We start from the raw sequence: 13,087 nt of genomic DNA on the forward strand, positions 1-13,087 counted from the left end.
AAGTAAAATAAAGTAATCAATTACAAGGTTAATTATAGTATTATTACAATATTCAATAACTTATTAATTTAGGAACTATTAAATAGTTAGAACTTTAGGATTTAAGAAGACGTTCAAATATTCCTCCATCGACTGCTAGACAATAACCCAGGCGATCATAAAATGCTCTTCTAACATTCGCTAGTTGGTAAACAGAAATTCTATTGCATTCGGCAGAAATAGCATTTTTTAACTCGTCTAGATTTGGGTATTTTTTATCCTTGTACATCCTGTTTTTTAAATGGCCCCAGAGAAAGAAATCATTTGGCGAAATGTCAGGAGACCTTGCTGGCCAATTTACTGTATGATTTAGGCCCATAACGTTTCGGTTAAAACTATTGTCTAAATATTCCCGAACAGCCAGGGTACTATGTGCCGGGCAGCCATCCATTTGGTACCAAACTTCCTGATTTTCTCTAGCGGCATCATGTAAAGCAGGTAAAATATGATTTTCGAGTAGTTCCAAATAAAATTCTGCATTTAAATCTCGCGTAAGAAATAATGGCCCGGTAATATTGTGTCCTTGTTTCGACAAACCTGTGTTGGTTTTCTTTGTTCCAATATCGATAATTTTGAACATTGGGTTCATTATTTAAGGTAAACGTGCATTCGTCAGTGAAACATATGTTTTTTTAAAAATTCCCTATCCGTGTTTGCTCTTTCCATCATATCAAAACAAAACGCCTGCCGCCGTATTTCGTCCCCATCTCGTAGCTCTTGGTGCTTTTCATATTTGAAGGAATAGTATTTATGTCGTTTCAAAATTCGAAACACTGTAGTGTGATCTATTCCTATTTCATCCTCAAGTTTCCTTGTGCTGATCTTTCCATCGTTCTCTTCCACGCACAATAAAACTTTCAAGTCGGTATCATTTCTTGCATCTTTTCTTTGTTCCTGCCTTGCTTCACATCTGCAGTTATTTATTAGGGTACCTTTGGTCTCAAATCTCTGGATATTCCTTGCGATTGTAGATTTTCCAGGTATCGGTCTATTCGGATACAGAGCAGCAAACATGTCCGACACCTTTTGATAACTATTTCCTTGATAATACAATTTAATCATCAATACTTTTTCTTCGGTAGTGTAATTCATGGCTAATATTTTCGATGTAGGTATGAGTTTTTAATAATAATAATAAAGCACTAAATAGATAAATTTCTGAAATGAGAACTTCATTTGACAGTTATCTTTTACGTTGACTGGTGCTCATAAGTAAATACAGGGCCATAAAAAAGGAGAAATATTTAAAAAGAAATCGGCGATAACTCGTAAACGGGCTAATCAAAAATATCGTTATTCTTTTGAATGTGGGTTTTAGTGCTCTTCAATAAACCTAAATAGAATTATTCTCTAAAATAATTAAGGAAGCCAATAATAATTGACCCCATTAAAATTTACATGGGATTTCCTATGTCCCGCTCGACAATGCAACACACGGTATATGACTCCTATTTGTAGGGAACGCCACCTTCTGTGCTTTAACTCTTCAAAACAGTTAAAATATATGTAAGTGGCGCCCTCTGCAAGTAGGAGTCATATTGCCATTTAAATCAAAAGAAGTAATTGAAAAAAATTCTTACATTATTTTGGAAAATTATTTGGAAAAAACTAAATAAAAATGAAACTTATTTGTTTTTCTTCAGAATATGTTGTCGAAGTTTCTCTATTGCAATTTCGGATCACCCTGTATAACTAATCTAATAGCTTCACTAGGAGTTATTATCTTTTTTTCAATATTCAATTCTCCCTTTTCAATTTTCATATAAAACTTCAAATATGAAAAATGAGAAAATTTAAAACTAGATTCAACAGCGGATGCCTAGATATTTGATTAAATTCATGGAAGGGAAAATTTGTGTTGGGATTTCCAATATATTGACCGAAATCTCTCTGTTCTAAAAATACCGGTAGGTACGTTGATATTTCCATTATTTTTTCCGCGTTCTGGCATGGAAAATTGTGAAACGAACCGCACCATGTTTATCCGCCACACTCCATCGGTTTTATCTAAAAATAATTCACTTCCGACGAGTGATTATATCAATAATGTGGGTTACTTGTTTATTAGATAATAATAATTTGATACTGCGATTGTTAACAAAAACAATATCCGTGTAACAAATATGTTACAGCAAATAATTTCAATTTCTTCCGAAACGCTCGAAGTACTTGGAAGAAAATTATAATAAATCAATTAAATATTAAGACTTTAACACCCTGTAGCTACGAAAAAAAGCAGAATCGGGCCTATGTTGATATGAAAAATAAATCATATTTTTACGTGAGGAATCTCCTCACGAGAGATGGCACGTTTTTTGAAACATCCTGTAAAATGACAGCGATCTGTGTGATCGATCAGATGATTTTATTTTAAGGAAATTTAAGATTTGTTATAGAACTGTCAATAAATGGAAATTACATTCTAAATTTCCATTTTAAATTTTCTATTGCCAATAAATTTTTAAAAATGTATTAGGAAAAAAATAGCACTCACGATCGTTTTCCTTGGAAAATATGGCATCTAATTTATTCTCCTAAGGAAATATGGTTGAAATAAATTTCACATAATCCCATTTGAGTCTTGTCGCCGAAACCCATATAGATCTAACTTTAGAATTAGAATTTAGAATGAGTGGGAGGGGGGTTAATCACTTCGACCTTACAGATCCATTGTGTCCCCCTTTCTTGAATCATAACTCATCATACAGTCCCAGGGCTTTGACAAAAGCCAGTATCTGGGACGGTTTTATAGAGGGTAGTTCTCCATCTCCAATATCAGTCGTACCAAAATTCATGGCACGAATGGTTGTCGTCTCGGCGCACTCAGTGATGAGGTGTACTGGTGTTTCCCCCATCTTCCCCACAGAATCTGCATTCGCCGTTTCTTCTTAGTTTCAATCTACTGAGGTGTTCATTGAGTAACCAGTGTCCTGTCCGAAGAACCCCGTGACAGATCAGATTGTTCTTACTCAGACCAGGAAGATCTGTGATTTTTCTTGATCATCAAGCCCTCAGAAACTTCTTCGAGTGTCCTGACCATTGCAAGATTTCCATTCCAGGTTTTGCGGATTGCCTTCTTTGTTTCTTGAGTTGTTCTTTGATTTCTGCATCTCTATGCATTCTTTGACCAATTTCGAATTGATTGATACTGAGTTGATCGCCGTCAAGCAGCATTAAAGGCGATCAACTCAGTATCAATCAATTCGAAATTGGTCAAAGAATGCATAGAGAAGCTGAATAAATTAGGCAAAGAAAACAAAGTCCTCCTACACTGGGTGCCTGCTCACCAAGGGATAGAAGGCAATGAAAAAGCAAATAATCTAGCTAGGAAAGGAGCGAACACTCCACTAACTGGACCAGAACCGTTCTGCTTTCCAAGTGGTAACCAACTCAAGGCGGAACTCAAGGACTTGGAAGATTCCATCCGCAACCTGGAATGGAAATCTTGCAATGGTCTAGGACACTCGAAGAAGTTTCTGAGGGCTTATGATCAAGAAAAATCACAGATCTTCCTGGGTCTGAGTAAGAACAATCTTCGGATTGTCACGGGGTTTTTAACAGGACACTGTCTCCTCAATGAACACCTCAGTTCTAACTTACTACAAGTGTAAAGTTAAAATATGGCAAAATATTTTCTAGAGAACTAACTTTTCGTAACTAACTTTCTGTTTCTGTACCCATAATATAGTAGTAGTACTTGTAAGTAATATCACAGATTAAGTATACTATATGTATACAGATAAAAATCTTATCCCTAATTCGTGGTACGAAAATTGTTTTTTATGACGATGTGCAAACGAGTCAAATTTCCTGTGCGCAAAAATAAACTCGCGTAAAATAACAATAAACAGCGTAATAGAGAGATATCGCTAAACCGAATAGCGTGCATGGACGTTAATAAGGCCAGGTGTTATTTCTTTTACGTGAGGTGGTATTAACTCTCTTCATTTATAGTTATCGGATCGGAAAGAATTCTGTTCGCGTCGTGTCCGCTATTTAAACTTAACCTAACTTTGAATTTAAAACTTTGAAATTGTTTTGTTTACTATATAGGTATTTTAAAACTGAAGGGCTAAAGTGCTTCTTTCCAGTGCTTTATTGTTCAACGTCTGCCAGTGGGTTTAGAGCAACAAGCAACAAATAATTCTCTTAGAAGAGCTAAGTCGTCATCTGCTGTAAACCTAAAGCTTGTTTCATGTTGCTCCACTGAAAGTTACCAAAAAAAATCATAACCTGAGATAACTTAATTTGTTTTTTATTCGTGTTTACGACCTTTATTTTATATTTTATAGCATACAATAGCTTACTTCGGGTTTCTCTTATTACCGATTCTGAACCGTCCTAGAACTGTGATGCGTATGCGCAAAAGGAAATATGAAAACATTATTTCATTTGCGCATGCGCTGCAGAGTTTTAGGACGGTTCAGAATCGGTAATAACAAGAACCCGAACAAATCTAATATGAGTTCAAATTTGTTTAATGATTATGAATATTGATTACGATTGTGGGATTGGGACAGAAGGCGTAAAATTGCCATTTACTTATTGTTAAAACGTAGAAGAGAACGGTCATTTGGGACATGTGAAATATTTAAATTTCGTAAGCAACAAGGGTGCTTATCGCAATTTAATTCAAGAAATGAGGACAAAAGATGAGAAAAAATTTAGGAATTTTCACAGATTGTCTGTACAGGAGTTTGATAACTTGGTTGAAAAATTGTCACCATATATATCAAAAACATATCATAAACATATGCACGAGAACCCATTTTACCTGGAGAAATCCTTTCAGTTACTTTGTACTTTGTCAGCGTCGTCAAAATAATCGATAACCGATCACAACACCATTCTGCGCAAACGCGAACCTTAAAATCGCTCGAATATTCGCAAAAAGTTGAAAACACTTTAACTTTCCCGCCCCCCAAATTTTAAATCTTGCGAATCGCCAAAATCTTAAAATTTCTGACAGCGCCGCCATGATCATTAAAATTGGACCAATGAGAGCAGTTTCGCAAAATCGCGATTTGCAATTCGCGTCTACATGAACAAGGCTTAAGTCTCTTTATGGAATCCATATTTTGGGCCATATTTATTTAATTAAAACTAATCCCAGCTACTTAAATATCAAATTACCTAATAAAACTAAAGTAATAATTCAAAACAATTCAAACATAACCTAAAATAAAAGATCTCGCCGGCCGGCCGGCCGGCCCCGGTTGTCAAATACCCCCACATGCCCATTTAAGCAATTTTTAAACGTTATTTAGAAATAGCGCTTGGTGTAATTGGTCCGCAAATTACGTCAGACGGTAACGTCATTAGCGGGTGTTGCGTTAAAAATTGACTCGCGCATATAGTAACCATGACTGACCATGATAAGGTACGCGTAAATACTGCATGACGCTATTCGGTTTTCCGATATCTCTCTAATAACTGTGCCGGTCAGGCGCTGTGCACAATTTTAGAGGCCATAAGTGGGCGTGCTATGTGCGCAAACTAGCCACCTAACTAGTGCCCGATTCCGAAAATTGGAACCACGAATAACAATAAAGAAAAAACAAAGATTATAGCTGTATAATCTGTGGTAATATGTAGTAGTACTTAAGATTTGTTTATTAATTAAAAGCTGGTCTGGCAATGTCAACTATCATACGATCGAGAAAAAAAAACGGCGTCAAAGAAGGCTAAGGAATGACAATCGATGATAATTTTGGCGAGGTTAATCTCTAGATATCATTTACTAAAAATTGCCAAAAAAACTTGTCAAAAATTAACACGAATTATAGGAAAGTTAAAAAAGGATAGAACGTTTCCAGACACAATCACATTTCCATTTATAAAAAATATTTTTACTGAATGCAAAAATAAATTACAACTTTCTAAGGCCAACTGGCAGTAAGCGCCATTAAATTATAAAGAAGGGCATGATAAACGGGCCAGGGAATGAAGTCTAAGGCTTGACCTCGTCAAAATTACCATCGATTGTCCTTCCCCAGCCGTCTTTGACGCCGATTTTCTTCGATCTTCTGGTATTTTTATTCTATTTACTTATATTAAATTTTTTAACATAATCAAGTGTGTAAAATTGAAACTGTACCGACATTAAAGAGAGTGTTTTTTTTCCCAGATGGCTGCTATTTTTCCAGTTCTGGACATGTACTCCTGCATAGCGACCAAATGGTCCAGGCATTTGGGTTTTTGCGTGACCTACACCGCTCTGCTAATGAAGACCTGGAGGTTAGTCTGCGGATTTAGCTTTTAACGATGCAAACCAGCGAGCGGCCATTTCAAAGATGAAAGGCCGTTTTCATGACGCTTAATTTTATAATCCTTACATATAAAGCGTAGGTATATTTCGGGTTAATGAGTATAATAATTGGATAAAGTTTGGAAACTTTATTAATTTAATTAACATTTAATGGTGTACTAAGTTTTTTTTATTTATTTACTTAACTCTTTCTTAGTTTTGTTGTACCTAATAGTAATTATAGTTATATTGGGTCTCAAAGTTTTTACATACCAATATTGCTAGTAAAAACAGGGGTTGATGGTAGAACGGTGAAAATTTTGGGTTGTATGTATTTTTTAATGTCACAACATTAAAAAAAATAAAAAAAAATTGGGGTGGGTCACCTAGGGGTATAAAAAATAGATAACAACCTATTATCAGACCTGCTGAATATACATATAAAATTTCATCAAAATCAGTAAAGTCCTTACCAAGGAGTATGTTAACAAAAACTGTGATACGAGAATTTCATACAGGACGTCTCAGAAATAAGTGCAAGTATTTTAACTGGTTCAGCCCCAGAAAAACGGCCATGAGGTTTTTTTCGCGAAAAAAAAATTGAAAATTCGAATTTTTTTTAACATTTTTGGATTATTTTTAGTTTTTAGTTAAAAAACATAATTTCTTGATAATACGGCAACGTAGGTATTAGATTAAGTTTACATGGAAGAAATCCAGTGAAGTTCCAGTGTTTCTCAAAATTTTAGCAAAAATTAGTAAAATAACTCCGTTATTTTGGACTTATTTGAAAAACGATAAAGTGAAAATATGTTTTTTTATCGAGATCTACCACCCCTTAAAATACTTACACTTATTTCTGGGACACCCTGTATATTAGACTAGTAGACCTGGCCACGCGTTCCTGTGGCTAATGTTTATTGAAATTTGGGTAAATACCATTATACCCGGTATATACCCAATCATACTCATGTTTTTAAGGTATTCTAACAATTTATTATTGAATTACCAATATTGCTACTAAAAACATAGGTTGATGGTAGAAAGGTGAAAATTTAGGGTTGTATGTATTTTTAATGCCATCATTAAAAAATAAGAAAAAACTTTTTTTTAGTTTTTAGTTAAAAGCATAATTTCTTGATAATATGGCAGCATAGGTATTAGATTAAGTTTACAACGAAGAAAATCCAGAAAATTACCAGTCGTTCTCAAAATTTTAGCCAAAAATCATTTTTTTTGGGAAATTTTCAAAGTAAAATAACTCCGTTATTTTGGACTTATTTGAAAAACGATAAAGAGAAAATATGTTTCTTTTATCCAGATCTACCACCCCTTAAAATACTTGCACTTATTTCTGGGACACCCTGTATATTAGACTAGTAGACCTGGCCACGCGTTCCCGTGGTTAATGTTTATTGAAATTTGGGTAAATACCATTATACCCGGTATATACCCAATCATATGCACGTTTTTAAGGTATTCTAACAATTTTTAAAAACAATAATTCATTATTGAATTACCAATATTGCTACTAGAAACATAGGTTGATGGTAGAAAGGTGAAAATTTAGGGTTGTATGTATTTTTAATGCCACATCATTAAAAAATAAGAAAAAAAAAATTAGTTTTTAGTTAAAAGCATAATTTCTTGATAATATGGCAACATAGGTATTAGATTAAGTTTACAAGGACGAAAATCCAGAAAATTTCCAGTGGTTCTCAAAATTTTAGCCAAAAATCAATTTTTTTTGGAAATTTTCAAAGTAAAATAACTCCGTTATTTTGGACTTATTTGAAAAACGATAAAGAGAAAATATGTTTTTGTATCGAGATCTACCACCCCTTAAAATACTTGCACTTATTTCTGGGACACCCTGTATATTTGACTAGTAGACCTGGCCACGCGTTCGTTCCTGTGGTTAAGGTTGATTGAAATTTGGGTAAATACCATTATACCCGGTATATACCCAATCATACTCACGTTTTTAAGGTATTCTAACAATTTTTAAAAACAATTCATTGCTACTAAAAACATGAGTTGATGGCAAGAACAGTTAACCTAATATGACTGCTCATTCAGCCAAAAGTGTCCGCCAGGTACATGCGAAAACTACTCGCTTTGTGACGTCATTGTAGTCCTTGTCATGGTTATTTAGTCCTTATCTGGCAACCAATAATACAGAAACGTGCATTATTGGTTGCCGACTGCAAAACGTTCATTATTTAGTTTATTTATTTAAATACCTTATATGTATGCAGTATAGAAAATTAACTGTATAAATCGTATTAAATACTCGGATAATGCATTTTTAAAAACATCAGTTCCCAGCATCACCTTTTGCAAGCATTCTTTTAAGAATACTTCCATATTTTGCTTTAAAATAATTAATAAACAATATCGTGGGCACTTAGTAAGCACTTTGTCACAATCCACAACACAAAATGAACGTATTTAGACACTCTATAGCTCTAAAAACTTTAGAGACACCTTTTTCACATTTAAAATTGACAAAATAATTAACTCAAAATTTCTCAGCTGTTATTTTTATAAGTTTACCATAGGCAACTAATAATACACACTATCATGACAAGGCAAGGACAAGGCTTTGACAAGAACTACAATGACGTCACAACTGTCAGCTGAAGCGCGGGAAGAGGCGAAAGTACGTCTTATGAGGATGAGCAATCCTATTAGTTTACCGTTCTTGGGTTGATGGTAGAATGGTGAAAATTTAGGGTTGTATGTATTTTTTAATGCCACATCATTAAAAAATAAGAAAAAAAATTGGAGTGGGCCACCCTTATCTTAGGGCTTTAAAAATAGATAAATATCTCTTGTCAGACCTACTGAATATACATATAAAATTTCATCAAAATCGGTTAAGCCGTTTCGGAGTATGGTACCTAAACTGTGACACTAGAATTTTTATACCGTGCCGATAGTTTTCTCACTGTAAATAAAAAGAAAGTTTCACCATTAAAAGAATATCAGAGTACGGAAAAAGTGTAAACACTGACGGTAAAATCGAAACAAACGTTGGAGCCGTTAAAATGTTTCTCCTTTTAAAGTTAATCAATAAGAAAGTCAAACAAAAAACTTTGAAATAGCCAATAAAACCAATTAACAGGCTGAGAAAGCTTTTTCTTTTGTGTTTACTTTTCCATTACCTTTCTTTGTTTTGTAGAAAAATCTCGAAGCATTTTTCTTATTAGGTACCCTCCAAACTAATATAAAAATCTTACCAAAAAATCCTATATGGGTATTTCGCCACTGCACTGCAAGAAAATCTACAAAATAAAATAGTTATTTTTTGTAAACACTTCTGCGTTAAACCTAAACGGACATTACTTGTCAGAAGTTATGTATACAGTTATACAAATTTGCCTAACATAGAAAAAAATGCTTAACGTTCCGGAAAGTTTATCTCTTTCCGTCGTCGGAAGCAAAAAAATACAAAGAATAAAGAAAAAAAACTATTTAAAATATTTAAATTCAACTATTCGAGAACACTTTACTTTTTTAAAACAGATACGTCTACAAGAAACTGTTGACGTTCTGTTAAAATGACATTATCAAATTAACCTTCAAAATTAACAATTACTACCTGATAACAATTACTTAATAAGGTAAAACCAAAAAGCACCAAACTTTCTGTATGATTATTTTTAAATTTCACGTATGTTATGTTTATTTATGTTGTGTTCTTTAAAATCAAAGAAGCGATTGCCATACATTACTAACATCTACAAATGCATGAGCAATACATTTATTTTTATTAGATTGAATTAAAAAAATCTCTTTTATTTTTCTTTTAGAGGCTATCGCTTCTTTTATTATAATTTTGGCGTTATTAAAATGTATTCTGTGTCCTGTGTCCCATGAATGCCGACAAATCTTAGATTTGTGAAAATCTCCGTTTCTTAAATAATCTTTATGTTCTTTAATTCTAACATTTCAGGGTCTAGATATTTCACCAATGCAATTTTCATTTTTGCTAATATAAAAATATCTTATAAATTAATAAAATATATAAAAGAACACCTAGATTGGTTTTCTTTAGCATTGTTTTCCAAAAAAAAAAATAAAAGTGTACTATTTTAATTTATCGTTTTGAATAAAAACAACTCTCATTGTGGTTCCTTGTGAACAACTTCTACCATTGAATGTCTTGACTAAGGAGATATACAAATATGTTTACTTATGTTCTACAGGGTATCTTTAACGTACCGAGTGAAGTCTGCTCACAAAGTTAAACTGACTGATAAGCAACTGCTGCAATGGATGGTGCCAATTTTGCTGGTGATGTTGATATACCTAGGTACTTGGACGTTGTCTGATACTCCCACAGCTGAAGAGATTGTTGATAACGACGATTTAAGGTTCAAGCAGTGCACTTACAACTGGTGGGATCACAGTTTAGCCATAGGTGAGCGACAAACTTAATTTTATGTTTATTATATGATTGTTATACTTATTTTAGGTGAAGTGCTGTTTCTTGCCTGGGGTATTAGAGTGTGTTACAACGTCAGAAATGCGGAATCACTTTATAACGAAGCCAGATTGATCAGTTATGCTATTTACAACATCGCTCTTGTCAACATTCTGATGATAGCCTTTCAGTAAGTAAAAGTTTTTTAAACTATTTCCTCTATAGCCTTAAATACTGACCCTAGATCATATATACTTACGTGGATAAATCAACGCCTTATTTCAACCTTCCTTATTGCACTTATGAAACGTTCAATAGGTTTATCTTTCTCGAGGACCTTACTTTGCGCATGCGTATTAAAACTTGCACGTATTTCCAAAATAATCACAATTTTATACGGTTTAGAAAGTACATATTATACATTGTTATGGAAACCAACTTTTCATTGTCATCATATTGTCATAATCATATGTCATAATCACAAAACATCCCCCTTTAGAACTTCGTCTGTCATGTTAAGAAATGAAAGTAAATAATAAAGCGCCTCTCGTGTTTGTTCGCACTCAAAAAATTTCAATTAATGCCTGTATATATTTTTAATATATTTTTTAAATTTACATTTTTTTAATTGCAAAGTAATATATTACATTTAAATGGAATATATTACATAACAATTATGTCAATTACAGGATTACAAGCTTATTTTCTAATATTTTTTAAATAAAACGAATTATAAAATTTCAATATATGTATATTTGTGGTAGGTATGAAAAAAATAAAATATAAAATGGATAAACGCTTACTTACATTGTAATAAAACTTCCACTTTTAGTTTTGCAATCCAAATGCAATATTTCTATTTCACAAATAAAAATATCCGACAACACTAAAATCACTGAAACTTCCGCGGCTGACAACGAAAACTGAAAAATATAACGGCACTTTTTGTTTTGGACATGCATATCAACATTACGCTGTACTATTATGTGTTTGTTGTTGAAATAATATAAAATATGTAATTATAACTTGTAAATTTTAATATTTTAACATGATTTTAACTACTTTTGACAATAACTAACTTTCATCTAACTTTTTGTTATCAAGATGACATTTTAAACGGCAACTGACATATATGTCATAATATTTGAATCTTAAATATCTGTGTAATATAATTTAAATTACTATGATGCAACTTTATATTAAGAAAACATTTATACATTCACAAAATACAACAAAGTCTAACAATAGTTATAGTTTCAAAACAATGAATATTGAATTAAAATTAAAATAAAATTTAAAAAAGTTAAGCGCGACCTCTTGTGTCAAAATTAGATGATTAAATTTTCGCAATTTTTTCACCATTTGATGACCGGTGGCGCCTCTAGTGTTTGTTCGGGTGGTTGGTCTTTTACTCCCGCTTATGGCCATTAAAGAAAAAGTTCTAAAGGGGGATGTTTTGTGGTCATAATCTTATTTCCATTGTGTAAAGACGCTTGTTTTTTGCGTTTTTATTTTAAAAATTGTATTAATCACTCTTTTATTGCCCGCTTTTATATAGCCAAGGATGCAAGTTTGTTCAGTGATAAGTTAATTTTAAGTTTGTGCAACTATGTTTCTATTTTTTTTCGTTGGACTTTCTAAATACTCGTAAAAGTGACTAGAAAGTGTTTAGTGTGTGAAAGTTCTAATATAAAGGTCCCCGAATTATCTTTTCATAGGCAAGTAAAGTATTCAGTTGTTATTTTATTTATATTAAGCCATTCGTACAGAGTGGCTAAGTATTTTTTATATAATTTAATTTTTGTGACAGTAAAATTTATTGTTCAAATATAAGCATTTTACACTTACGTTAACTGTACTTACAGGAAAAGAAATCATGTAGAATATCATCGCAATATACAACCTCAGGAAACCAGACTTCAAATGCTAATGCCTCAAAAGCTTCGCTCTACTTTAACATTAGAAAAATCTACTGCAGGCGGGGATAGAAATCTTCAACTCTAAGCAATCATGGACTATAAACCATGAACCATTTATACTTTCTACAATGTTTGCAGCTGCGCTAATTGCTGTGGTACACTTTTTTTTACCATAAAGCAGGCATGTATTAATCTTTAACTTGCAGTTATTATTAAGTCCTGTGTGCACTAGTGCTCTCCAACGGAAGACAAAAAGTCACGATGCAATGAAGACTTTAAAGATAACATAAGGACCCCTTAATATTACCATTATTAATTAATATGAAAGGTTAAGGTTAAATCCTTCCCAACTCTTCGAGCTCATCGTCTATTTTCGGGGATTTTTGAGACATATCAGCCCAAGTCTAGAGAAATCATTTAAAACGATTTTCAAAACTGTGAGACTTTTTTCCA

General features: G+C 32.9%; 1 protein-coding gene across 4 annotated transcripts in view; it reads left to right on the forward strand.

Moving 5' to 3' along the window:
- The window catches only part of LOC115885079 (probable G-protein coupled receptor CG31760), a 204,491-nt gene that overhangs the window by 177,826 nt on the left and 13,578 nt on the right, over positions 1-13,087 (forward strand). For all 4 annotated transcript variants that reach the window (XM_030903849.1, XM_030903847.1, XM_030903848.1 and 1 more), the window contains 3 exons: positions 6,167-6,276; positions 10,498-10,712; positions 10,767-10,905. In XM_030903849.1, coding sequence (XP_030759709.1) covers positions 6,167-6,276; positions 10,498-10,712; positions 10,767-10,905 — 464 coding nt within the window. The remainder of the gene's footprint in view (positions 1-6,166; positions 6,277-10,497; positions 10,713-10,766; positions 10,906-13,087) is intronic.

Source organism: Sitophilus oryzae, unplaced genomic scaffold, assembly GCF_002938485.1.
Source record: "Sitophilus oryzae breed Bouriz unplaced genomic scaffold, Soryzae_2.0 scaffold_360_pilon_pilon, whole genome shotgun sequence".
Lineage (NCBI taxonomy): Eukaryota > Metazoa > Arthropoda > Insecta > Coleoptera > Curculionidae > Sitophilus > Sitophilus oryzae.